This window comes from Tricharina praecox, assembly GCF_024521635.1.
Source record: "Tricharina praecox strain CBS 144465 chromosome Unknown BZA05scaffold_13, whole genome shotgun sequence".
Taxonomy (NCBI): Eukaryota; Fungi; Ascomycota; class Pezizomycetes; order Pezizales; family Pyronemataceae; genus Tricharina; species Tricharina praecox.
Window position 1 is genome coordinate 706,734 of NW_026250415.1, and position 24,615 is coordinate 731,348.

The following is a 24,615-nucleotide window of genomic DNA, read 5'->3' on the forward strand; positions in this document are numbered from 1 at the left end:
ACTCAACACACCGCCGCAGAGGAAGAGGAAGATCTTGTATGCATCCACTCTCAATATCATAGCCACATAATTGATAACAGTCCGTCAGATAGAACACCACCACGGTGGCGTCGCCCCCCCTCCTCCCTAAGCATGAGGAGTTGTGAATTCCACTTGTCCAGCACGAGGATAAAAAGCAAAACCACAATCTGGGGGCGGTGCCGGGAACAGGATACTGGGCCGATCTGTTGTCCGTGCACTGCTGGTAGTTACACACCGGTATTCCTGGTCGGAAGTCGTCGAGTCGTCGACGGCCGCTGATTGGCGGCTGAGCTGGTTCGCCGTAAGGACTCAGGAATAGAGACCAGCCGCCAGTAATACGACAACCGAACAAGCTCAACAGTGACCAGCGATCATCCGCTCAGCCTTCAGGCTTGCCATGCCATGCCATGCCACCTGGAGCCATACGGCGATGCATATGGCGGAATGGGATTTTGTGATCGAGTACGTCGACTGCATACGTGACCGACTGTAACTGCCTTTTATACTATATAGCGAACATCTTGCGATGCCCGAGTGCGAATCCCGCCACGAAGGGTGTGGAATGCGCCATTCTGCATAAAAAGGAGGTAGGTATGGTTCGGGTTCCCGAGTGCGGCTGTGGCTGCGGGGGCGAGCCCCCGGTTTGCTGCGACAGCCCCTGTGAGAGGGCTCGTCGCAGATGACCGTCTCGTTTCCTCGTGTTATGTATGGCCCTTGTATATGCACGCCGGCGACCCAGCGGCCGGATGAGTGAATGTGGTGGTGAATAACTACCGTATATAGTCGGTTGGTTCTTACGAAACCGAGCAACCGCAATGACTTCTTCAAGCGTCATTCCTTCAAAAGCACTCGTGTATTTTCTCCACGAACGGAAGGATTGTCACAAATTCACAATTCCTATCGGGCAGCGCAGCGAGTGCAATGGGAGGTTCTAATACTCTAGAGTTCTTCCCCCCTCTCCCAAAAAAACAAGGCTGTTGCTGAGGGTGAGTGTCTCAAACAAAAACACACCGGAAGAGCGAAAACGAGATAGAATGGGTATATGAGACATATACCCCTCCACAGTGCAGCTGCTGGACCTGTGGTGCTCGCTTTGGATGCGGTCATTGGCGGTCACTCGGGGTATCTACTGTGTCGAAGCGATTGAACAGCACAGATAATGGTAGAATACTACCAGGTATGTAGAGCGTGCTTGTTCTGGCTACGTATGGAAGCCAGCCGGACAATATTCTATTCTATTCCGCATCCGCATCCGCATCCGCATCCGCATCCAGTCCGCTAGTTATGAATACTATCCACTTCTCTGCCATTCCTGTTAGGCAGCGATTCCCGACCAACATATGCACCCACCGCCAGCCCGGTCTCACTAGTCGTCCTGTGCATCTCATACCGACCGTACGTCTTTGTATGTGTGTCTAGTACACCAGCGGGCGGCGGCGGCGGCAGCGGAGGAGGACGATGCATCCACGCGGCCACCCGCAGCCCCACCCCCGGCTCCCCGTCCTTCTTCTTCCTCCTCGAAAATGCCATCCACAACGCGCGCATCCGGGGACAACTCTTAGCGACGGTATCGAGCCGGCGACCAGTCCGAAGCAGAACTCGACGTTTGCCCAGATGGCGCTCTTGGCCATCAAGTAAGTCCCGTCGACCTCGTCTTTGGTATACACCAGCGTCGTGAAGCGTATCAGACTCGCTGCGCAGGCCACGGCTCCTAACAAACAAACAAACAATTGTCAATCCCCAAAGTAAGCGAGTGCGCACCTGCCCACACACACCCACACCCACACCCACACAACGTCGTGATGTACATAGGTAGGTATCTCACCCAGCAAAAACAATCCCATCAGCGGCAGGCGCTCCCGCAGCGGCACCCGCAGCCTCCACAGCGGCTGCATCGGCAACACCGGTATCACCACGTCCGTCACGAACATCGTCAACCCCTGGAAGATCATCATGACGAACAGCGTCTATGTCCGCCAGCACGCGGCGCCGTCGACGCCGGGCTCGTAGGTGGCGCGCACCGGCGTGCACTGGAAGGCTATTGCCAGCTCGCTGCTGACGGTGAATACCGTCAGGAAGATTATCAGTCCCCGGCTGGTGCGCTGGATGTACTCGTCCGGGAAGTAGCGCTTCAGGAAGACTAGCAGGCTGATCTTGATGAAGAGTGAGATGTAGAGGTAGCTGCAGTGCGCTACGTAGTCGATCTGGGTGGGTGGGTAAGTGACCGTAGGAGCAATGCAAAATTAAAGGACCTCACCTTGAACAAGACCGCTAAATCTCTCGGGGAGACGTTCCAGAAATGTTTGCCCATGCCATAGTAGGTGATGACGACACTCAATGTACCAAAGAGGCAGACGAAGGTCTACGTATTGACTTAGGGAGTCAGCCAACCGCTAGTTATCCGCCAGGCTCCAGTAGAGCAGAGCAGAGCAGATTGCTCCCGAGTTCCCTCTCACCATCGCGACGACCACCATCCAATCATCCAGCCCAAACCACTTCACGACGAACTTCCGCACGTACAGCTAAGCGCACACAACACGCACCACAGATAAGCCAGTTGCCGGGCACTGGGTAGCACCGTACATAGCACATAAACGGGCGTCTAGGTACAATACATACTCTTCGCGCACAGATCACGAGGGTGGCGGCAACCAGCGAGGCGGCGAGCACGCGCGTCAACCCGGCGATGTCGTCCTGCGGCAGGAGCTCCCCGTCCGTACCTCGTCGCCGATGGACATTGTCACCACTACCATCCGCTGGCAAGTGCAAGTGGCGAACGAAAGCTCCGATATATATACCGGTATCGGTTCCGGCCCCGGGCAGGTACCGGTACATGTTCGGCTCGCTCAGCGGGCTTAGTGGGCCCCGGTTGACACCGTCGTATACCGGTTGTACTCACACTCGGTATCGACATTTAGGGTCTGCACTGTGCAGTGTCTCTATGTAAGTATACTCTGGTGGCGACGGTCGGCGGCCAGGCGCGGAATTGAAGCTGGTGATCCTTTGTTAGCGACGACGCTGGCGGGGACTCTGTAAGATCATGAATGCGCAGTTCCCTCCCAACAGCATCGGCAATGGCAACGGCGGTCTGTTAAATAGGTAGACAGCAGTGCAGTGGCAGGCCCGCTGAGCAGGCGGGGATTAACTACCTAATTCTTGGCCAGCGTGCGGATCAAAAGCAAAACGTCAATCTGGCCGGGGCTGGGAAGCTGGGAACAGGATATGTAGAGTACTCTGCTCTACTCTATGTGTACGGTACTGGGCCGATCTGTTATCTGCAGAGTACACCCAGAGTCTCAGACTCGATGTATGGTTGGACTCCGCTGTGGGCGGCTAGGTACCATATGTAGTGATTGGTCCCAGACCTCCCCGTGCTGGTTCACCGCAGAGAGCCAGCATACATACTCTACACAGGAACTCTCCAACGAATAGTTACTAGCAATATACCTACCAGCCGCCAATGGCAACAATACGAGCACCTGCCAGGCTGCCACCGACGCCAAGCGGCACACGCTCAACGCCGGTCAGAGTGGCAGAAATCGCCCGTTGCTGTGTGACATACGTCCGAGACACACGGTGTGTACAGTATGTACGTCAACAGACAAAGTTGGCATAGTTACTGCGCATTATGGAGAGCGGAGACGAGACACAAAATTCAAGACATGAGTCCGTCCCATCTGGAGTCGGGAGTCTGCAGCCTGCTGCCGGCGGCGGTAAGACCTCTTTCTGAGGCTGTCACGAGCTCGGACAGTCGGGCTGACCCAAGGCTGCAGCTCCGCTACGGAGATGGAGGCCGGTATCTATCGATGTGGTTTGCTAATTCGCATTATGAATTGGATTCTTTGTCGGTCCGAGGTGACGGTGGCGAGAATGATATGTCAGTACAGACACGCACGCACACGTGCAGCCCATCAGATATCGATTCTGGTGAGGTATCGTGCCGGAGCTCCCGAGTACTAGATACGGCCACGATCTCACCTTGGTCTCAGGGACTCGCCGGCTGGTGCATAAATGGTATCTACACAGAACAGTGCATGCTTGCTTCGACACCTCGGGAAGCCATGAACCGGTAAAAAATATCATCCTACATCCGCATCCTGTGCCCTACTATCACTATCCACGCCCCTACTATCCGCATCACGACAAAACGATCCCACCTCCTCCCGCCCAATATACGTATCCGTCAACCCGGTCTCACTCGCCACCATGTCCATCTCGAACGTGTCTACAGCCGCGGCGGCGGTGGCACGCGGCGGCAGCGGCGGGTGATGCCCACCTCGTGAACACCGCTTCTCTCCCCTCCTCCTCCCCTCTCCGCCGGAGCCCTCCTTCGTCTTCGACAACGCTCTCCACAACGCACGGATCCCGGGGATGACCCGCAGCGACGGTAGGGACCCCGCCATCAGCCCGAAGCAGAACTCGGTGTTCAGCCACATGGCGCTCTTCACCATCGAGTACGTCTGGTCGACCTCGTCCTTGGTGTAGACCAGCGTGGTAAAGCGCACGATGCTCGCCACACACGCTCCGGCACCTAATAACCCCCCAAAGTCCGTAAGCACCTGCCCACCCACCCACCCACACACACACACACACACACACACACACACACACACACTGAACTAAGGGACGGTGGTTTTCGTGCTGTGTCTCTCACCCAGCCCAAACAGTGCCATCAGCGGCAAGCGCTCTCGCAGCGGCACCTTGAGGCGCCACAGCGGCCGCATGGGAAGCACCAGTATCACCACGTCCGTTAGCGACATCGCCACGCCCTGGAAGATCATCATGATGAACAGCGTCTCTTTTGGCCAGCAGGTGGCGCCCTCGACGGGCGCGTAGGCGGCCCGCACTGGCGTGCACTGGAAGGTTATCGCCAGCTCGCTGCCCACCGTGAAGACCGTCAGGAGGATGATCAGCCCCTGGCTGATGCGCTGGATGTGTTGGTCCGGGAAGTAGCGCATCAACGAGATGAGGAGGCTGATCTTGATGAAGAGTGAGACATAGAGGTAGGAACAGTGCGCCACATAGTAGATCTAGAATGGGGGATGAGTTTGCCGTAAATACTAGTATGTATGGAAGGGGGAGATGGTAGTAGTACTGTACCAAGTATATCTTTGCAAGGTCTTTCTGGGAGACGTTCCAGAAGTGCTCACCCGCGCCGTAGTGGGTTATGATCACGATCAATGCGGCAAAGAGCATGGTAAAGATCTAGTAGCAGTATGTCCATCGGTGAAGTCAGTCATCTATGACTGTTTTTTTCTTTCTTTTTTCTTTCTTTCTTTCTTTCTTTCTCTCCCAATATAGGTTTTGATGATAATGGTGGGGAACTTGGTTCGATCCTACTCACCAGCGCGACAATCGCCATAATATCGTCCAATTCAAACTGCTTCATGACGAACTTTCGCACGTATAGCTAGTACGAGCAAAACGAAGGTAAATAAGCTACAAACCACCGCCACATAATGATTCGGGGGGGAGGGCTGATACTTACTCGGAGGGAACAGATCAAGAAAGTGACCGAAGCCACCGAGATGATGAGCACATGGGTTAAATCCACGATATCGTCCTGCGGCAGATGGTCCGCGTCCGAGACGCCATCCGGTCTGACTAGCTGCGGCTGCGGTGGCTGCAGATGCTGGTGCTGTGGCTGGTGCAGCTGCTGGTGTCGACGATAAACGTCATGACCACTGCCATGCGGCGGCTGCGGTAGTAGCAGTTGCAAGTGTCGAGTGAGAGGATCGAGAATGTCGCTTCTTCCAGGCAAGTACATGTTCGGTCCGTTGCCTAGGTAGCTTGGCCCTCGTTTTAGCGCTGTATGTACTTGGTAAGTAGGCGAGTACTCAGTATTGGCATCCAGGGCCCATCTCCGGAGGGACGGCGGATTGAAGAAGTTGATGAGCAGTTGATTTGACGTTCGTCACCGACGGGGACTCTGCAGCATGGGACGAAATTCTTCAGGCAAATTACATTGGCACCGGTCCGTTAAATAGAGTATGCGTAGGAATTGTACTTACTTTTAGCGGACCCGCCGCCGGCCGAATGACGGCGTCGGCTACCACCCAGAAAAAACAAAAAGCATGGTAATTGGCTAGCGATATTCGCATGGAGGACAGAAAAAGCAATGCAGAGTTAACTCTAAGATCGTCGAGAGCAGGGGAGGAGGACGAGAGCAGGGCCCGATCGGTTGTCCGTGCGTTCGCATTCCCCCATCAGACGCTGTGGACGCCAGCTGATTTGAACTCGGCACCAGATTCTTCAGAGAACTCTAAAGCCACCAAATGGTCGCTGGAGCATCCAAGTATTTGGCTACCGATAATAACTTCCGCCGACCGACCGACTGCAATATCCCTTTGAGCGACATGTTTTTCCCCATGTTCGTCGCGGAAACCCGCCACGCAGTGTGTGTGTGTGTGACTATTGGTAGCGCCCCCATGCACAACCCGTACAGAGAACGGAGGCAAGACAGATGGCTAAGACATGGAGGTAAGTTATGTAAGTGGTTATCCCCCTTCTGCAGAGCAGCGGTAAGACCGCTTTCTCACGCTGTCACGAGCTCAGACCCCTCGTGCTGGGAGGAGGCACATCGATGCGATCACGGAAACGGACCGACCGGTTAGTGACGACAGCGGAAATGGACTTTAAGGATTGACGTGAGTATGGCAATCACCTTTGTATCTATATGTACGGTATATGAGTACTTGCATGTAATAACGGTGCGTAAGGAAGATCTAACATAAGTAGAGGTACTTACCCAAATATTTTTATGTGATAGGTGTGTACGGACAACGCGAGTGCTCGCATGTTATACGTGCGTGCGTGAGGACTTTCCTCTGTCGTTCTCCTCCAGCGAGTCTCGGGTCTGCCGTGAGGAATGTTGGCTCATGTCTGCTTTTTCACCAGCCAACTCTCACCGGCTAAGGGTTAACGGCTGTCGCTGAGGGATGAGCATTGACCTCGAAGGAGGAAGTGGTTCCGCAGCGAACGAGCGTCAACATACCTTTCATAAATACCGGTGCTATACCGTCTGCGATCCGTGTCTACGGTATGTATATGACGAGATACCGGTATAAATGATTTCTGCCATCTCCTCGTCAAGGCTGCACTCTTACATACCCACATGCCGTACGGTATGTATGAACTGGCACTGCGCCTGGCCATTGGTTCGCCACTGGTTGCCGGTACTCCACGTCGCCGCAGAGTGCACTAGTATCATGTCGGTGTCTCTTCATCGAATACCGGCATCCCCAGCAACCAATGCCAACTCTTCCGCGGAGATGGGAGAAGTTTCGGATCATTGGCCATTGTCTCATCCTGTGGCGATTGGTGGTGTCTGACGAGTGATCCACTGTGACATACCTCGGCGGAGGAAGGGTGGTGATGGTGGTGGTTACCGGCGACGAAGAATGGGATGTGTCTGTACCGTCGTTAGCGTGCCAGAGATCACCAGCTTGTTCAGCCCCAGAGGTGCAGGCGAAAGACTTCCAAGCGAGAACCTAAACTTCGGATCTTGATTCGTTGCACACGACCATCCAAATCGGTACTTCGGCAAGTGGTGGATAAGTAAGCGGCGATGTATAAAGTACGTCACCGGTTCGTCGGCTTCTCAGAACAAAGAAAGAAGCTGAAGCTCAACTCTCCCTCCTCCTCCCATACCAAACGACAATAACTCTAACTAAAACACGAAGAATACCAATAACAAAAAACAAAAAGACAAACACAGCAACAATGAGAGCCAAGAGACAGCCGCGCAAACGCAGTATCGAAGAAGTCCCAGCCGACTGCGAGTCCTCGGTCGAGATTGTTGGCACCCGTCAAACCGGCCGCCCATCATTCGACGCCACCGACACGGTCCTTTACACGCCCATGGGGGCGGTCCCACCAAAGGTCCGCAAGACGTCAATCGACAAAGCCAAAGCTAAAACCGTCTCCCACGATACAAAGACATCCGCAGAGAAACCCAACAAGAACCCCGTGACAGCCGAGAAACGCCCCAAGCGCTTCCGCGCGCAGCCCCCGCGCTCAGTCGCCGAACGCCTCGGCCGCGCAAAGCACCAGCGGATGTACATTCTCTCTCGCAGCGGGCAGCAGCTGTCCGCGACGACGGGGGAGTGGGAGGGGCCGTCCGAGATGTTCACCATGGCCGGCAGCACGGGGAACGTGTACACGATCCACATCGGCGCGGTGCCCAGCTGCGACTGTCCGGATGGGCAGAAGAGCGGGACCTGCAAGCACATCTTGTACGTCATGCACCGGGTGCTGAAGGCGCCGGACGAGCTCGTGTACCAGGCGGGACTGCTCCCGGGCGAGCTCGCCGAGATCTTTGCGCATGCGCCGCGCCAACGGACTGACACTAGCAGTCGGAAGCCCGTTGAGGATAACGATTGTCCCATCTGCTTCTGCCCCTTCGCGAAGGGCGAGCAGATCGTCTGGTGCAAGGCCCAGTGCGGCACGAATATCCACAAGAGCTGCTTCGACCAGTGGAAGGCGACGAAGGGAAAGGGGAGGGTCACGTGCGTCATGTGTAGGCAGCCGTGGCAGGAGGAGGATGCCGAGGCCGTCACTGAGGTGCTGAAGGAGGGCGGCGGCAAGGTCGGCGCAGATGGGTATGTCAATGTCGCCGACGAGCTGGGCATGAGCGGCGTCAGGGACTATAGCTCGTACAACCCGTGGTTCACCGGAGAGGCGCAGAATTCGTGGGGACACGGAAGGTACTATGACGGATACAATCGTTAGGCTGGAGAGAAGGGAGTGTATGATGGCTTGTGGACGTTTTTCGTTCGTTCGTTTCCGCGTGGAGGTGGGGGCGTCATTGGTGTGTTTCCGTCGTGGTTCTTCTTTTCTTCTTTTCCGTGTGGAGGTGGGGCGTCATTGGTGTAATTTTCCGTCGTGATTCTTCTTATGTTCTTTTTCCGCATGATACTTCACCGAAATATATGTTGACCGTGCAAGCAACTATGTAAAGTACTAGGTCAAAAGTTATCGCCAGGGGGCCGTTTTACACCAAAAATGGCCATTTTCACGCGACTAAAACCCACCCTTCGTCTGGCCGAAAAATATTGCGTCTTTCACAGACGCCGTAAAATCATAAGCCCTCTCATATATATAAACGTTGACCGCTTTTAGTCAACATTGATAGTTTTTAGTGGTAGTTTGTACATGACTTGAACAGTGATTTCGCATTTTGTATGGGGCTCCCATACAGAAAGTTGCACGACAACCAGCGAAAACCACAAACTTTTCTCCTGGGCCGCATTGCTCAACCACAACTGCCTATATTTGCGAGCCAGTTTCTTATAAGATCACCTACGCTGTTAGCAACGATTTCCAATTGCCCAATATTTTTTAGAGTGTGTTTGAGATGCAGAATCTGTGGTTGAAAATGGATAGTCTTGAAACGATGGGACTTGGAATAACGTCACAACTTCACATAAAATATTGATTTATTTTGGCTGGAAATTTTGTCGAAGCTGGAAATGTATCTAATCATCCTGTATGCAAATTTGTATTACTTTCTATTCTGTGGTTGTGATGTTCGAGAGGTCTACATGTGTGGTGTGGTGGTCTCGTAAGGGCGAGTGGCGATAACTTTTGATCTGGTACTTTAGCTTGTTCGTTGGCTGCTTTGGCCAATTTATCTGGATGTTCTGTTTCTATTATGCGGAGTAAGTTGCTTCCTATAGCGTGTGAACCCATAAAACTCCAGTCCTCGGACAATACTCACCCCAACTTGACGTTTCAAACCGCGCAACAATCGACAGAAACCATAAATATCACTCGCTACAGAGGGTTTTGTGTCTCCTCTCAAGAGCTTCCATCCCTCGGCTCGCCATAGGTAGTCCAGTAAGGCCATAACGCGAAATAGATATCCTTACGAGGACGATGGTTGATCGGTGGCAGATGTCAATGAGAAAGCTACAGTGCAAGTAGTTGTCCCATTCGGTCTCCGCCGTGGAGTTTACTCGGGAGTGTCCATCTAGGGCGAGTTCGAGCTTCAACCTGTGTATAAACTATAGCGAGCTCGGCTTTCCAACCATCGGCCCGCAATACATCCCCGAAGCTCTTCCGTATATCCATAGCAAATCTTGAACTTCCGCAGCGAGTTGATATCTCATACAGCCGACTCGCCAATCTTCACGAGGTCCATCACGTGCGCATGACGTCCTCGGCAGGGATTTTCGGAGCCGAGTCTCCAACCGCACGCGCGCAGTTCATACCGTAGTTACCAACCAACTAGTACCGTACTTTACTCGTACAGTTTATCTACTCGATAGAGTACTGGGTGTAAAGGTAAGTGCTGCCTCACCAGCTTTTCCCCCATACAGCTTAGCGTTTTCTCCCATACAACATAGTCACAACCACTCACTCATTTTATTGTATCCGGCTTAGTGCACTCCCAATATAGACTAGTGCTTATTTGCGCTTATAATTCGTAATGGTGGTGAGGCACCACTTATTGGCAGCTCCTGGTACATGGTACATAGAGGTTCGCCAGCCCGTCGGACAACACTCTCAAGCAAGGTTTTCCGCCCGCGTTGCGCTAGACACTGTGGACGATCTCTGCCGGCTACCTGGCTACCTGCACAAATAAAAAGGCAGTGGGTTCCGACTCCCGAGAACCCACAGTTCCGAACACACAATTCTCCGATTCATAATTCGTTGTCGCTATTAAGGCGACGAATACTCCGACCGACTGACTGATCTGGCCTGTGCGAATCTTTCACCGACACTAACTTTAACCCACGGCAACTACACACACACGTCACCAGTAACCGCGATCAGATCCGATGGGAGCCCTGCGGAAAGCAAAGGTCGCGCTGTGGGGCGAGATACCGGCGACGAAAGCGGAGAAGAAACTGCTTCTAAAGATCGATTGGTTCATATTGTCGTTTTGCTGTCTTGCGTGAGCGCCCATTCCCGTGCCCTCAAGGAGTAGGTGGAATTAGATTCTGACATAGGTATGCCGAGATCAGGTACTTTTGCAATTACCTGGACCGGAGTAATATCAATAATGCCTATGTTTCTGGTATGTAAGTCTGGCGAGGTGGTGGTGGTGCTGGTGGTGCTGGTGGTGCTGGTGGTGCTGGTGGTGGCGGCGGCGGCGGTTAACGAGCCCGCAGGAATGAAGGAGGACCTGAATATGTCGGGAAACCAGATTACAAAGATCTCGGCGATATTTACCTGCGGGTATCACCTCGCGTGTCTTGTTTTGGCCGAAAGTGATGCTGATAGCGACATACATAGTTACATCGCTGGAATGGTGGGATAAGTCTTCAGGATCCGAATTCCGGCCACTGACATGGGCCTCAAGATACCAAACAACATAGCACTGCTCAAGTTCCCCCCTCGGTATGTAGGCATAGTACACATCCTTCGACACAGCTCGATGTACATAATGACTGACCATGCCAGAATCTGGTTTCCCTTTACGATCCTCGCATGGGGACTTTGTAAGCTCTGTCCAAGTGCTTGATGGGTTTCTCGTGATCGCCGCTTACACACTGAGCCGCAGTGACGCTCGGAACCTTCAATGTCTCATCGGTGGAGCAGATCTACGTGATCCGGTTCTTCCAGGGATTTTTCGAAGCCAGCAGTTTCGTGGGGACACATTATATTCTCGGATCGTGGTATACCGAGTCTGGTAGGCCATCTTGAATCTTGATATGTACTCCCGGCGTGCTGTTCGTGTCCTGATAGACAACGGCAGAACTGGCAAAGCGCAGCGGGATATTCACCGCCTCGGGACTGGCTGGAACACTCTTCTCGGGGATCCTGCAGTCGTCGATTCACAAAAGTATGGATGGACTGAGAGGGATTGCCGGGTGGAGGTGGCTGTTTATCGTATGTATCATCCATACCTGCTCCGGGCGAGAGAGACGGTGGATATGTTGCTAAGTTCAGGATTGGGCGGTTCAAGATTGATTTCCTGATTACACTTCCGGTGGCGGTTTATGGATTCATTTGCTTTCCGGATACACCGGAGACTACGAAGGTAGGTGACATTTCTACCTCCCGCCGCCACACTGGGGGGGAAGGGAAACTGATCCGAGCAACAGGCATTCTACCTCACCGCCGCGGAAAAGAAGCTGGCAGTAGAGCGTCTGCCCAAGAAGGCGGAGACGAGTCTCACATGGGACATCTTCAAGCGTGTTCTTGGCCGATGGTTGTGGCCACCAATCCCATACTTCTCTCGCCCCTGACTGACAAATGCATCAGGCACTTCTGGATGTTCTCCGTGCTCTGGGCGATATCCGGCGAGGTAGAGTCGTTCTCGACAAATAACCTGTTCGGCCTCTACCTGGCCGATATGGGACGGTCTGTGGCGGTACGGAATAACTATCCTATGGGTGTTTCGGCCGTGGGGATCGTTACTACGTTGATTGCGGTGTGTATACGTCGGGATTTGGAAAGCGGATAACTAGGTGCTGATGGTAACGGTAGGCTCTGTATGTCGATCTGACGAAGAAACACTGGTACATCTCCCCATCCTGGCAGTAGCAATGATGGAGAGCTCATCCGCCGTTTCCACGCAGGCACATTGGCGTCTGGTCCGCCTTCATCGGAATCCTAAGCTCGTCTCTAGTCCTCGCCTACCGTCCGGAGCCCTTGGTTAGTACTCGGCCCTTCCGTGTCTCTTTCCAATTCTAGCCAACATCGAAATAGGTTTTCGTCGGCTACTACATCGCCGGCGGCATTTACGCCGTGCAAGCCGCCTTCTTCGCCTGGGCCAATGTGATCTGCCACAACGACAACGAGGAGCGCGCTATCGTCCTGGCATCAATGAATCTCTTGAGGCACTCACCCCCTCACCCCATTTACCCTCTCCACCCAGACTAACTCCGCCCCTCGCGTACAGCAACGCCGTAAACGCCTGGTGGGCTATTGGTACGTACATACTCTCCCTCGCCCACGTCGTGTGTGCGTGTGTGTACGTGTGGGACAAGCCATGGCTGAAACAAACAACAGTATTCTACTCCGCCAACTTCGCGCCGCGATTTGAGCGTGGTATGTGGGCCATGATCGGCACGTCCATCGCGCTGGTGGCATGGACTGTGGCGATCCGATGGTTCCAAAGGAGAGATGCGGGGAGGGAGATGGACAAGCAGCGGGCGTGCGAGGTGGCGGAGGAGTGATGTGGTAAGATGGGATGGGATGTATGCTGTAATATATGGGACGTGTAGTCGAGATGCTGGTGGGTAAGTAAATATGGTACTACAAGTATAGAAAGACGGGGTAAAATAGGTATGCTGTAACTACTGAAGTCTGAAACCTCGCTAGGATATGTTCTAGCCTGCTGGGCAAATTGGACTTTTTATAAATAGGCCGGCCCCTGGGTCAAGAGACGGGTTATGCGCGCAAACCGGACTACCAGCGAGAAAATCTCCTGGGCAGACCAGACCGGTCTGTGGAGATACTTATTTCCTGATACAGATAGACCGGCCTACTGGCCGATTTTGGTCACTGAATCGGTCCACTACACTGGGAAATATTTTACCCGTATGTAGACCAGCTTACTACTGTACTGGTATACATTGCTTGCCTCCCCTTGTTCCATACAGTTGACAATTGCTTGGATTGTGTGTGTATTCGTGTGAAGAAAATCTCGGAATCTCGGGCAAGATTATGCTGGTTGTTCGGCAGCGACGAATCATGGGGGGTCTCCGATCCCCTCCGTTATGGCCGCATCACCGTCCATCACACTGGGCCGTCCTCCGGAGCATCGTGGCCAACATAGTATACTTGTCAATGCGGTCACTGCCTCGTGCTAGCTATCGGAATGCTGACAGGCAAGTATGACATCTGCCATGTACATACGATCAACAGTAGACAGGTATGTAGAAAGCATTACATTACCGATGAACCGAAGTTCAAGTCCCCAGTCGGCAATGCCATTTCAAGGCTGCTGCGTGTGCCAGTTACGTCCTAATGCCACCAGTGTACTTACTTAGGTACACTGTGTACCTGTACTCCGTCATCAGTCCTCTCCTCCACTGTACTGGCTACGCTCTTATCTGCTCTGTACCAGTTCCAGTACACTCTTCATTCCATCGGACAGTCAGACAATCAGACTTCACTTTCCATTCCCCAATTTTACTTTTTTGACAACCACTACAACAACAACTACAACTACCACAGCTACAAAAGCTAGATCACGATGTAAGTCCTGCCACCCCCCCCCCCCCCCCCCCTGCATCCCCATCTGCTAATCACCCTTAGGCGTCTCCTCCAGCACGAAAACCCCACCTCTGCCGCCTCATACATATCGATGTACCTCAGCAGCCAGATCACTTTACACCGGGGGCCACAGCCGTTCATCCTCGGCCTGCTAGCCCACCATGCATCAGCCAGCATCTCCGGCGTCCTTACCGCCCTGATCTCGCAGCACCAAGCGGGGCAGGTCTCATTCCGCAACGTTGTCGTCTTCGTCCTCGACTCCGACTCTGGCGCTGCTCAATCCTCGAACAAGCAAGGGGAGAAGCAGGGGTTCAACACGTACCTGCACGAGCGCTTCTTCCGCGTCGTCGACGTTGCGGCAGAGAATGTGCACTTCCCCGGCGAGGAGGGATGCCGCAAGCCGGGCGAGTACGAGCGGCTGATCCACAGCCTGGGCGGCGTGGACGTAATGCTGTGTGATGGGGGTGTGGGCGTGTGCGAGTCCGGGAGTGGGTCTGTCAAGGACGGGCTGGATGAGCCGAGGACGGGGGTTGTCGTGCCGCTCGCTGTGCCGATGCTGTTGGCAGATCGGCAGTATCTCGAGGAGCAGCGGGCTGAGGCCGTGCCGGCGGGGATGGGGATGGCAACGGTGCTGCAGAGCAGGGAGCTCATCATTGCCACGGTCGGCGGGGAAATGGCCGCCGCCGTCAAGGACGCTATCGAGGGCCCGCGCGATAGCAGTAATCCGCTCGGTGTGCTGCTGCTGAAACATGGCAATGCGGTCCTGGTCGTTGATAATGAGGCGGCCGCCGAGTTGAGTGCTAATACTCTCGAGGTACGTATACTATCCTCTCTGAGTTATGTTGGGTATGCGGATATGCTAACAGAACATAAGCACTTCCTCCATGCAGAAGAGATCGACGAGAAGTTTTGGTACGCGGCCGCGGCTGTTGTGCCCTCTGCTGGATCGAAGGTGAAGGCAAAGCTCTGAGCTGAGCTCTGGGCTCATGCTTGCTGCACCTACCTATCAGGCTACCACGGGCAACTGGATTGTCGTCCTTTTTTAGGAATGTGCACACTACACGTGCACATGTACAATTGATGATTGTCGTATTGGTTTTTGCTAGATTAATTATGGTCTTTATTGATGTTTGTCAAATGGATGGATGGGGATGATCGCAGGCGATGGTTAATGGTACTCGATGGATTGGATTGGATGGATTGGATGGAGCGACGTGCAAATGGCGGATGATTATTGCTTGTATCATACTTTATGACTGACGGATGGAGAGACGTGGTGCGGATGGCGGATGATTATTGCTTGTACTATTACTTTATGACTGACTGGAGATTACAATGCCCACGCTGGCACCTGGAATCAATCGGATTGACTTGACTTGACTTGATTCGATGGGGTTCCTGTGTCGACTGTCGAGTGATGTACTGTAAACGAGCTTCACTGGCAAGCACTCTAACAATGTCGAGGCACAAACACAAACACACCAACGACTCGCTTTCACAGTGGTCCCGTCGAGCCCTGCCATATCGGTTCGATACGTGTGTTCACTTTTCACTCTCTGCTCTCCATGTACTACCTACGGTAACGGTTGCACCTTTCTTCCGCGGTCGATCAGGTGCACACTGCACAGGATATCACCCAGTGCCTCCAGGTGATGCCGTGTCCGTGCGGCTACATAAGATCAAGAGCGTTCACATGACCGTCATGATCCCATAGGTAATGTCGAACGCGAAGATGATGAGACTTACCGAAACAGAAAAACACAAACAAAAACAAAAACAAAAACAAAACAAAAAAAGGATCGAGGTCGTCGTCGGCCTTTGTGAGTTGAAACCTCCTCAGTGGAGTGGTCTGAGATGCCTGGTGGTCTTGGGACATGACACTGACACTGTCACTGACACTGCAGCCGACGTGGGAGCCTCGCTTTGTGGTATGTACATACAATAAATATCGGGTCCGTCGTCGTCTGGACTCAGGACCTTGGCTGCGTTAGAGTAGTTACTGCCCGCCCAGTGTCCAGACTCCAGTGTCCAGTGTCCGGGTTGTTGGAACTCGGATGTGCCGCGCGCTTAGTATTCTGGGATACCTTGTGTACCTACTTCTCAAGTAGCCGCCCTGGCCGCTTCGTGATGCCGCCGGGGCGTTTATAGCGTTTGATCTCTCGGGCTCAGGGGAGAAGAAACGATGACGGCCGGCACGCCGCTGAAAGCCTGAATGAGATGTCAACTGTTTCATGGTGTTTGAACCCTGTGGCACAGTGAATATCTACGGTAGCACTCCATGGCCGACCGAGCCTAATTCCGTTGCACGGTCGGTCGCCACCCCACTTTCAGTTTCGCCCCTCGCCCCTCCCACCGGCTCCGAGTCCGAGTCCGAATCCCACCCTATGCATGCGCATCGCACCAACCCACCAACCCACCAACCCACCAACCAGCCGGCGCGCCCCTCTCTCGCCTCGTCCCACAGCCCCACCACCCAACCAACCAACCAACCAACCAACGAACCAACCACGTCAACGCACCTGCCATCGAAGCTGATCGATCGCCATCACATCGCTATCACAAGCACGCCCACGCCCACGCCCACGCCCACGCCCCCAACCCCTGCGCCGCCGGTTTTTCGCAAGTCATATGTATGATATGTACGAAAGAGCGATAAAGTGAAGTGCAGCATGATGCAACCCCATCTAAACCGCCAGCGCCTGGACTGCAGCAGCAGCAGATAATAGTGGTATATAGCAGTAGTATGATAGCAGACAGCGCCTCGTAGAAAAGTGCCCCTCCTCCCACTATCGTAGCACGTATCTACCCCTCACCCACCTCACCCACCTCACCTCCTTACATCCCACCGCCACCACCACAGCAGCAGCAGCACCACAGCAGCACCACAGCACAGCACAACAGCACAACAGCACAACAGCACACAGCACAACAGCACAACCCCCCACGCACCATGGCGACGCCCGACGAGTACTACGCGCAGCTGGCGCTACAAAAAAAAGCCGAAGCAGCCTCCACGCAGCCGTACCAGGCAGCGGCGGGGGGGATCTACTCTCCACCAGGCGGAGCATCAATCTCGTCGCCGATCTGCCCGCCGCAGCAGCCCGGCGGCGGACCGGACGGCTACGCAGCTTCGCCGCCGATCTCGATTTCGTCGCCGGTTTTTAAGCCGCAGCATACACACGAGTCCGCGCACGAGTCCGCGCGCTACGGCTCGCCGCCGGGAGTGGGATACGGCTCGCCGCCGAGCGTGGGCTATGCGCAGTCGCCGCCTGTATACCATGTGCAGCAGCAGGTGCCCGATGAGGTAGCTACTTAGCCTTAACTACCCGCGCGTGCTGGTGCGTTGTGTTGTGCGGAGCTGATGTATGTGTGTGTGCAGTATGTACAGCAAGGCGGCGGCCATGTAGTCGCCTTCTCCGGCCCGGGTCCGAGCGCGCATATGGGCCCCGAGCCAAGCTATCTGGGCTCCGAGTACAGCTATGCGGGCGCGGGACCTTACACGCCGTCGACCAGCAGCGATGCGGGCGGCGATCTCGAGAGATACTCAAGGGGTGATCGGAAGGAGAGACGCATGAGTCACCGCGAGGAGAGATCCTCGGGCCACCGTGAGGAGAGGTACTCTCGCGAGGACAAGTATTCGAAAAAGGAGCGTGCCATGAGTGCCTCTATGGTGGGCGGTACTACGGGCGCGCTGTTGGGACATCAGGTTGGCCACGGAGTGGTGGGCGCGATTGCCGGTGCGCTGGTTGCGAATGCTACCGAGGTCGGGGTGGAGAAGATCAAGAAGAACAAAAAGAAAAAGTCCGGGGAGGAGAAATACAAAGACGGGGAGAAGAAGGATAAGGACCGCAAGAAGAAGAAGAGCAAGCATAGGAGCGAACGCAGCGAACGCAGCGAACGAAGCGAACGAAGCGAACGAAGCGAACGAAGCGAACGAAGCGAACATAAGCGCGAGCATCGCAGGCACAAGAGCGTCAAGGACTACCCCGAGTTCAGCGGGAGCGACAGCGAGCGCGAGGAACGGAAGGTCCGTAGGAGGAGGAGAAAGGAGCGGAGTGAGAAGAGCGACAAGAGTGAGAGGAGTGAGAGGAGTGAGAGGAGTGAGAGGAAGGAGAGGAGAGAGAGGAGGGAGAGGAGAGAGAAGAGAGAGAAGGAGGACAAGGAGGAAGAGAAGAGCGGTGGTATGAGTGGCCTGTGGAAGCACGGATACTCGACTGGCGGCGGGAGCACGTTCAGTTCCTTGCGCCAGAGCAATCATGGCGTAATCGACCAAGACGGGCCAGTCGAGGTTCGGCTGCGACACAGACAGCATCGCGATGGACACAAGCACCGACACAAGAGCGATAAGGGCCACAAGAAGAAGAAGAAGAGTAGTAGCTCGAGCAGCTCCAGTTCGTCGTCAAGCTCGAGCTCGAGCAGCTCATCGTCCAGTTCATCGTCCAGTTCATCGTCCAGCTCGAGCGACTCGGATTCGGATTCGGAAGGCAGCTCGGGTTCGTTCTAGACACTCGCATGGTGACGAGTTTCCCTTGTACCGTAGCTAGCAATTTCATTTGTTTTCCGTTTTGCTGTCAAGCGAGATACCTGTGCGTATGAATGATAATTAGCGATAATGGACTCCTTTAACTATCCTTCGGAGTAAACCCACTCATGTTTCCCACAGCCTCTGTACCCGCTCAACAACTCCATCGCTTACAATGACTCGTCAGCAGCTTAACATAACTCACAAACATCCACAAATGGCCTCTCTCAAGCGAAAGTCATACATGTATCCTCTCATCCGGCAAAGAAATCTACCACAAGAACATGCCGGCGAGGGCCGAGATGGGTACCTAGTGGGAACATATCTCGTCGGTCGTCGGTCGTATGCAGCATAAGTAGAGTAGATTACTATGAGAGCTGTCATTATCGCCGTAAGAATGGAGCTTTTCGTGACGTCTATCTCCGGATCTAGTGTCGGTAAATAATATGTACAGTTTGCCTGTGAAAGCGGACCACGGATAAGGGTATTCACCACTCGATGAAACCATGATCCGGGACACCTAGCACTCGTCCATCCATTCGTTCCGTAGATCGAGGTGAACCCGAGCGAGCGACCGACTGAAAGCAAACCTGCCCGCGGGATTAAAAATCACAGATTTTCCAATCCCATTCCATTACACACATACAGGGTGGTAAGTCCACTGGATGTTGGTTTACCGGTATCTTATTCTCCCCCCGTCTGGCTGGCCCTCTCGCTCGGGAGTCGGTATCCTGAACTTCGTCGTCGAGGTTCCAAGGCTTCAAGGCTCCGAGCTGGCTCGTCCTTGGAATAATTGTACTGAAAGTCTGAAAACCTTCATCCTAGGCCTAAGCTCGTTCAAACTTCAGCCTTCGAACTCTCTCGTCCAATTTTCCAGTATTCCTATTAGACACCCGGGAAGCGGGCGTAGCGGAACCCTAAGCATCCGAAGTATCCTTTCGTCCTGCGCTCGTTCGAACTCTCTCGTCTAGATTTCCAGTTTCCATTTTCCCATTAGACTCCCGCGTAGGTAGCGGAACCTTAAGCATCCGAAGCAGCGTTGTCTTCTCGCGGTCGTCCTCGACTCCTCGCCAGTGAAGCTCGCGAGTCGCAACCGTGCTATGTAGCAGGATAGCAGTGGGACAGTACCGGTACCGGTACTCTATGTACACGGGTGTAAGGGTAAGTGGTGCACCTCCTTAGGCGTCATTTCACGGTGGTGGTGGTGGTGCATCACTTTCCCTCACATCCGAGTACATGGCGATCGGGAAACCAGTGGGTGGGAACTGAGAGGGTGGGTGATGTTGAGCTGCATGGTCCGGTCCTGGAGGGAACGAGATGTAGTAGATGAGACTTTGTTCGCTCTCTCGGCTTCAATCCGCAGCTTTCCTGCGTTGTGGGCGTCGCGAATGGGTAGAGTACATTGCTGGACCTTCGTGTCTTGTCGTGCTGTGCCGTTTTGTGCCATGTTGTGCCATGTTGTGCTGTGCCCTGCCGTGCCATGCCGCGCCGTGGCCGTTTGGGATGTAGCGGAGACAGAGCAGCGAAACAGCAGTGGACGCACTGGAGAAGGCACTGGAGGCACTGAACGCACTGAAGGGGCCAGGCCAGCCTTCTTTCTACATACTCTTTCCACATACATACAAAAAGCACCGGGCTGCGCCCTACCTCCGCCGCACGCCTTACACCCCACCCAGTGCACCCGCCATCAGTCGCGGCCGGCCGGCACTTTTCCACCGTCACCTCATGTAAGCTTAACCAGGCAGCATGCAGTCATGCGTGCAGCGACGGCAACAGTACAGAAACAGTGCTCGTCCACACAAACACATGAACACAGCAGCGATACTGTAGCCGGCGGCAGAGTAGGAGTACCCTATCTAGATTCTAGAGTATTTACTGTATCTCCAGTATCTACACAGAGGCTAGATAGAGCACCTTTGGCCACGATACCGATGAGATCACCCAGCATGCACGACTCACGACTCACGAGATTCATCCTGCGCAAACTGTTTTTTGTTGTTGCGTGTGGTGGTTACGCACACACACCAGTACTCTAAACGTTGTGGCGACGGAAACCAGCAGGTAATTTTTCCACCGAGCCACCGAGCCACCGACAGGCTGCCTAGAGTAACTAGCGCAACCCCAGAGCTTCTAGAAGGATTCGCTCCCCCCTCCCCCCTCCTCCCCCGCTACGGCGTGACGAAGTGGCGTCGGACGGTATGTAGGATAGCGCATGCAACGGTGCAACGCTGGGTGCAAACGGTTGCGGGAGTTTTCGTCCAGTGTTGCAGTGTTGCAGTGTTCCAGCGTCCACAGCGTCCACAGCGTCCACAGCGTCCACAGCGTCCACAGCGTCCACAGCGTCCACAGCGTCCACAGCGTCCCCCGTGACTTCATCGTCAAGTACGGTCGTGCATGGCGCGGTGGGTTGTCGCGGTGGGTTGTCGCGGTGGGTTGTCGCAGTGGGTTGACGCCGAGAAGCTGAGCGTGCGCCGAATGAGATGAGCCTGCGGGGTAGCTACCTGCCTGTCCACCTGCCCACCGTAACTAGAGGAGAGCTCGAGCTCGAGCTCCGTAGGCCTACATGCCTGCCTACGTGTTGCGGGGAAGAGCTCGGGGGAGGTAGAGAGAGGGAGAGAGTGATTTCGTTTGCATGGCATGGCGTATGTAGGGTAGGGAGGGTGATGTTCATTGGAGCTCCTGCTGCTACTCCTGCTGCTGCTGCTGCTGCTGCTGATTCTGATACTCCCTCGCAATTCGATGAGGTCCGAGGACGAGGGCGAGGTCGAGGGCGAGGGCGAGGGCGAGGTCGAGGGCGAGGGTGAATGGACAGCATGGTGATCACCAGGTACTCTGCGTACTCTGCGTATGTACGGTATGTATAGTACTCTGGATCCTCTGCAGGCCGCAGTTAGTTATCATACATACCTCATACGTGCCTCATACGTAGATTCGCGAAGTCGCGCAAAGGATTGGATAGCCACTCTGAGCTCCAGTTCCTATGCCGATACCGGTATCTACCGTAGACAGCTCAATTCGACGATAACTATCATACGAGCTACTAGCTACGGTAGACAACCACCATCAGACCCAGCGGTCGAACGGAGGGGGGCGTTACGATGAGGATAACTGGTTTCCTCCTCTTGAATATTGACCAACGTAATCATTGTGAACTTGCAAGGTGCAACCGCGGACTAGGCACGCTACCTACCGGTTGCCACAAGCCCCGAACGTATCTCGAACATGCCATGACGCTCGTACGTATCATACCGTACATAACGACAAAGGCGCCTGGCTGGCTTGGTTTTCACAACCACGATCATTGATGGTCTCTAACTACTAGTGCGTAGTATGTACGTCCAAGGTCTTCCATCTTTCTTTCCGCTGGATTCCAACGCGCCTGGCACAGCACATGATTCGTTCTGTGGCACATCGTTCTGTGCCCCACCCCGTCGTGGACTCGTGGCAATTCATCCCATAGCGATTCGAATTTCATCCCAGACCGTAGGTATCTAGCGAGTGAGAGGGGGACGTACCAAACTACCGACGAAAACTGATTTCACCGAGCTCGGTGCGAGAACATCAAAGCCGACACCTACATACCAAACGGCTGAGTCCAGGCTCAGTTCCAAACCTATCTACTCTGCTTGGATATTTGGATAGACGTGTCCACATGTACCGTATATACTCCCCGAGTTCCCGGGAGTACTATATCCACCCTAATATGCACTGTGCATACCCCAGATTCACCCTCAGATCCAGCGGTACCCACCCCTAGGTCAAGTATTGTACAAATTTCCACCCGCCGTTCCGGGGATGTTTCAAGTATGATACATAGAGTACAGATGCCTTCATGCATCCATACTTTATACGTTCTTTGTGCATAATTTATACATGTGTCAGACAGCTCGCATCTCGCATCTCGCGGTAATTGCTATGTAGGAAAAGAATATTGAGATATCAAGATCTCGGCCCAACCTCTCCGGCGGCGGCGGCGAAGGAGCAGTTCCGCCTAGTCCAGTTACGCCCGGTGCGGTCGGGACAGAGTCGCTTCGATTCATGTAGTATTGACTTCCCGCACTCCCCCTTAGCTCCTACATATCCTTCCTCCCGCTCCTCCCTCCCTCGCGGGCCCCGGATTACGGACAGACGGGACGGAAGGTTCGCTTCCAATCACGATAAGAGTGGTCGCCTCTAGTAGGTATATTGCGCGTCGGATACCTTTGCCGTAAAGCTTGAGCTTGAGCTTGAGCTTGAGCTTGAACTCGAGCTCGAGCTTCAACTTGAACCCAAACTTGAGCTTGAGCTCGAGCTTAAGCCTGAACTCGAACTTGAGCTTCAACTTGAACCCAAACTTGAGCTTGAGCTTGAACTTGACCCCAACCTCGAGTTTGAGCTTGAACTTGACCCCAACCTCGAGTTTGAGCTTAAACTTAATACTCGAACTCGAACCCAAAGCACCGTACCCGCGCGTGAAAACACTTCCTGAACCTACATTATGGTTCTGCTTACTCAACCCATCTCTGATTGCGAGGAGCACCTGTCCGGGAACTCCCCCGTAGTTGCATAACTTGTAATAAATGCATGAATTGCAACTTGCAAGGCCCTCCTTCCCTTCCCTTCTCTTCCAGCGCAAGGGAATGGCCAGTCAGCAGTGACTGCCTACACCTTCTCCCGGCCCCAGCCCAGCCCATTGGCTTCTACTCTACTCTAAGCTTCCACCAACCAACGAATCCGTAGGTTCGTTGTGGCGGATTTGCGAATAGGGGTAGAATGCTTGGCCGAATCACATGCTGCGCCCATGATCCAGTCCGCATCACAACCGACCAGCCACCGTTTCCCTTTCCCTTTTCCCTTCGCATGTAGTCCATACCTATTGCTTACAGCTTACTGCTTAAAATTACCTCCAGAGTACCTAGCATGTAGGGCTTATCAAAGTGAAGTGACCCCCTTATCCTCCGCAGTTTCCTGTCACCCTATGATGATGTATGTACCGTAGAGTACAAACAGACTCAGCTCTAGCCACTTGGGGCTGTGGCAGCTCTAGCCGCTACCTAGTAGTGCAAACTGGAATCTGGGGAGGCGCTACGAGTGGCGGATACGATTTTGCGGGGGAGGGGTCGCGATACTCTAGAGTAGGTAGAGGGGAAGTCAAAGTTTCGCGATATCGGCCCGAGCTCGAGCTCGAAGGAAAGGAAGGGGAAAAAAAGTGAAAATATCGCGACCGTGTGCAGAGTCCAGGCACGAGTACTCTATCTATCCACTCTACGCCCCTTTACTTTCGCGTCGCCGAGGGTATGTAGGGGCGAGGAACAGGGTGGTGGGGTAGGGGATAAAGCTGAGTGGCCACGGGCGTGTGCAAAGTAGAGTACCTGCGGTAACAACGGACTCGTCGACGAAAGGGGAGGTGGGTGGGGCGGTGGGCGTGCAGTTGGGTGTGTAGCACGATCTTGCCAAAATCCCCATCCACCATCCAGCATCGTTTAGACTTCCCGGAAGCAAGCACGCGCAACGCAACATCATAACCGATCTCGTAGGTGCTTGCGGAGTTCCTGCACCCAGAATATTCGCGTCGGGCAGCAGGAAAAGTCGACGAGGCATTGCTGGACGAGAAGCGGATGAAGAGAGCGGTGATCGGGAGGATGGTTTACATCTACCCGGAGCGTGGAGCTCACGACCGGATGGCAGGCTGCGAGGGGGCGGGGGGGGATTTCTCCTGATTCAGGGAGCAGGGAGAGTCTGCTTACAGGGCAGCGAATGGGAAATTTCCACCGGACGGCGGATCGGTTGGCGTTCGTGTTCGAGAAGCCGGAAGGGGTTCTAAGTTGTGTGGGAGGGTGTGGGACTGTGGGTGTGGGTGTGGGTGTGGGTTGTGGGTGTGGTGACGACGGCTATTTCGGGCGATGCAGGAAGGAAGGAGAAGG

The 24,615-nt window shown here is 54.2% G+C and overlaps 6 protein-coding genes across 6 annotated transcripts; 3 read left to right on the top strand and 3 right to left on the bottom strand.

Moving 5' to 3' along the window:
• Nucleotides 1–1,256: 1,256 nt before the first annotated feature.
• On the bottom strand, nucleotides 1,257–2,856 carry BZA05DRAFT_436556 (uncharacterized protein; the record flags this gene model as incomplete). The annotated part of the gene is made up of 8 exons (XM_051486414.1): nucleotides 1,257–1,299; nucleotides 1,412–1,537; nucleotides 1,588–1,732; nucleotides 1,847–1,961; nucleotides 2,043–2,225; nucleotides 2,279–2,383; nucleotides 2,478–2,543; nucleotides 2,641–2,856. 8 exons carry the CDS (start codon nucleotides 2,854–2,856, stop codon nucleotides 1,257–1,259), a joined length of 999 nt encoding a protein of 332 aa, XP_051339203.1.
• A 1,082-nt stretch (nucleotides 2,857–3,938) lies between these two features.
• On the bottom strand, nucleotides 3,939–6,073 carry BZA05DRAFT_56197 (uncharacterized protein). Its single transcript, XM_051488427.1, has 6 exons — nucleotides 6,033–6,073; nucleotides 5,510–5,970; nucleotides 5,366–5,431; nucleotides 5,122–5,226; nucleotides 4,676–5,051; nucleotides 3,939–4,552 (listed from the first exon to the last, which is right to left on the bottom strand). The coding sequence occupies exons 2-6, from the start codon at nucleotides 5,786–5,788 to the stop codon at nucleotides 4,101–4,103; spliced, it is 1,278 nt and encodes a 425-aa protein (XP_051339204.1). The 5' UTR covers nucleotides 5,789–5,970; nucleotides 6,033–6,073; the 3' UTR covers nucleotides 3,939–4,100.
• A 1,808-nt stretch (nucleotides 6,074–7,881) lies between these two features.
• BZA05DRAFT_338136 (uncharacterized protein) lies at nucleotides 7,882–8,751 on the top strand (the record flags this gene model as incomplete). The annotated part of the gene is made up of 1 exon (XM_051480878.1): nucleotides 7,882–8,751. The coding sequence occupies one exon, from the start codon at nucleotides 7,882–7,884 to the stop codon at nucleotides 8,749–8,751; it is 870 nt and encodes a 289-aa protein (XP_051339205.1).
• A 1,756-nt stretch (nucleotides 8,752–10,507) lies between these two features.
• Nucleotides 10,508–13,296, top strand: BZA05DRAFT_399413 (major facilitator superfamily domain-containing protein). The gene is made up of 16 exons (XM_051483801.1): nucleotides 10,508–10,918; nucleotides 10,989–11,041; nucleotides 11,136–11,202; nucleotides 11,260–11,275; nucleotides 11,327–11,364; nucleotides 11,428–11,465; nucleotides 11,528–11,656; nucleotides 11,723–11,856; nucleotides 11,933–12,007; nucleotides 12,072–12,178; nucleotides 12,232–12,400; nucleotides 12,457–12,488; nucleotides 12,549–12,624; nucleotides 12,679–12,809; nucleotides 12,872–12,900; nucleotides 12,982–13,296. The coding sequence occupies exons 1-16, from the start codon at nucleotides 10,803–10,805 to the stop codon at nucleotides 13,146–13,148; spliced, it is 1,377 nt and encodes a 458-aa protein (XP_051339206.1). The 5' UTR covers nucleotides 10,508–10,802; the 3' UTR covers nucleotides 13,149–13,296.
• Nucleotides 13,297–17,140: 3,844 nt separating this feature from the next.
• BZA05DRAFT_399417 (uncharacterized protein) lies at nucleotides 17,141–18,859 on the top strand (the record flags this gene model as incomplete). The annotated part of the gene is made up of 10 exons (XM_051483802.1): nucleotides 17,141–17,347; nucleotides 17,387–17,494; nucleotides 17,549–17,561; nucleotides 17,598–17,694; nucleotides 17,731–17,959; nucleotides 17,993–18,163; nucleotides 18,203–18,217; nucleotides 18,251–18,384; nucleotides 18,418–18,478; nucleotides 18,518–18,859. The coding sequence occupies 10 exons, from the start codon at nucleotides 17,141–17,143 to the stop codon at nucleotides 18,692–18,694; spliced, it is 1,212 nt and encodes a 403-aa protein (XP_051339207.1). The 3' UTR covers nucleotides 18,695–18,859.
• A 738-nt stretch (nucleotides 18,860–19,597) lies between these two features.
• On the bottom strand, nucleotides 19,598–23,532 carry BZA05DRAFT_453595 (uncharacterized protein; the record flags this gene model as incomplete). Its single annotated transcript, XM_051487497.1, has 4 exons — nucleotides 23,204–23,532; nucleotides 22,913–23,136; nucleotides 20,953–21,225; nucleotides 19,598–19,629 (listed from the first exon to the last, which is right to left on the bottom strand). Exons 1-4 carry the CDS (start codon nucleotides 23,383–23,385, stop codon nucleotides 19,598–19,600), a joined length of 711 nt encoding a protein of 236 aa, XP_051339208.1. The 5' UTR covers nucleotides 23,386–23,532.
• Nucleotides 23,533–24,615: the final 1,083 nt, after the last annotated feature.

What these genes read in the sequence shown, in the direction of transcription:
- BZA05DRAFT_399413 (XM_051483801.1), top strand. Translation starts at nt 10,803, where the DNA reads ATGGGAGCCCTGCGGAAAGCAAAGGTCGCGCTGTGGGGCGAGATACCG. An exon ending in GGTGGAGGTGGCTGTTTATC is followed by an intron (nt 11,857 to 11,932) that starts GTATGTATCATC and finishes GGGCGGTTCAAG; the next exon opens with ATTGATTTCCTGATTACACT. An exon ending in GCATCAATGAATCTCTTGAG is followed by an intron (nt 12,810 to 12,871) that starts GCACTCACCCCC and finishes CCTCGCGTACAG; the next exon opens with CAACGCCGTAAACGCCTGGT.
- BZA05DRAFT_56197 (XM_051488427.1), bottom strand. Translation starts at nt 5,788, where the DNA reads ATGTACTTGCCTGGAAGAAGCGACATTCTCGATCCTCTCACTCGACAC. An exon ending in TCTTGATCTGTTCCCTCCGA is followed by an intron (nt 5,432 to 5,509) that starts GTAAGTATCAGC and finishes TGCTCGTACTAG; the next exon opens with CTATACGTGCGAAAGTTCGT. An exon ending in TTATGGCGATTGTCGCGCTG is followed by an intron (nt 5,227 to 5,365) that starts GTGAGTAGGATC and finishes TACTGCTACTAG; the next exon opens with ATCTTTACCATGCTCTTTGC.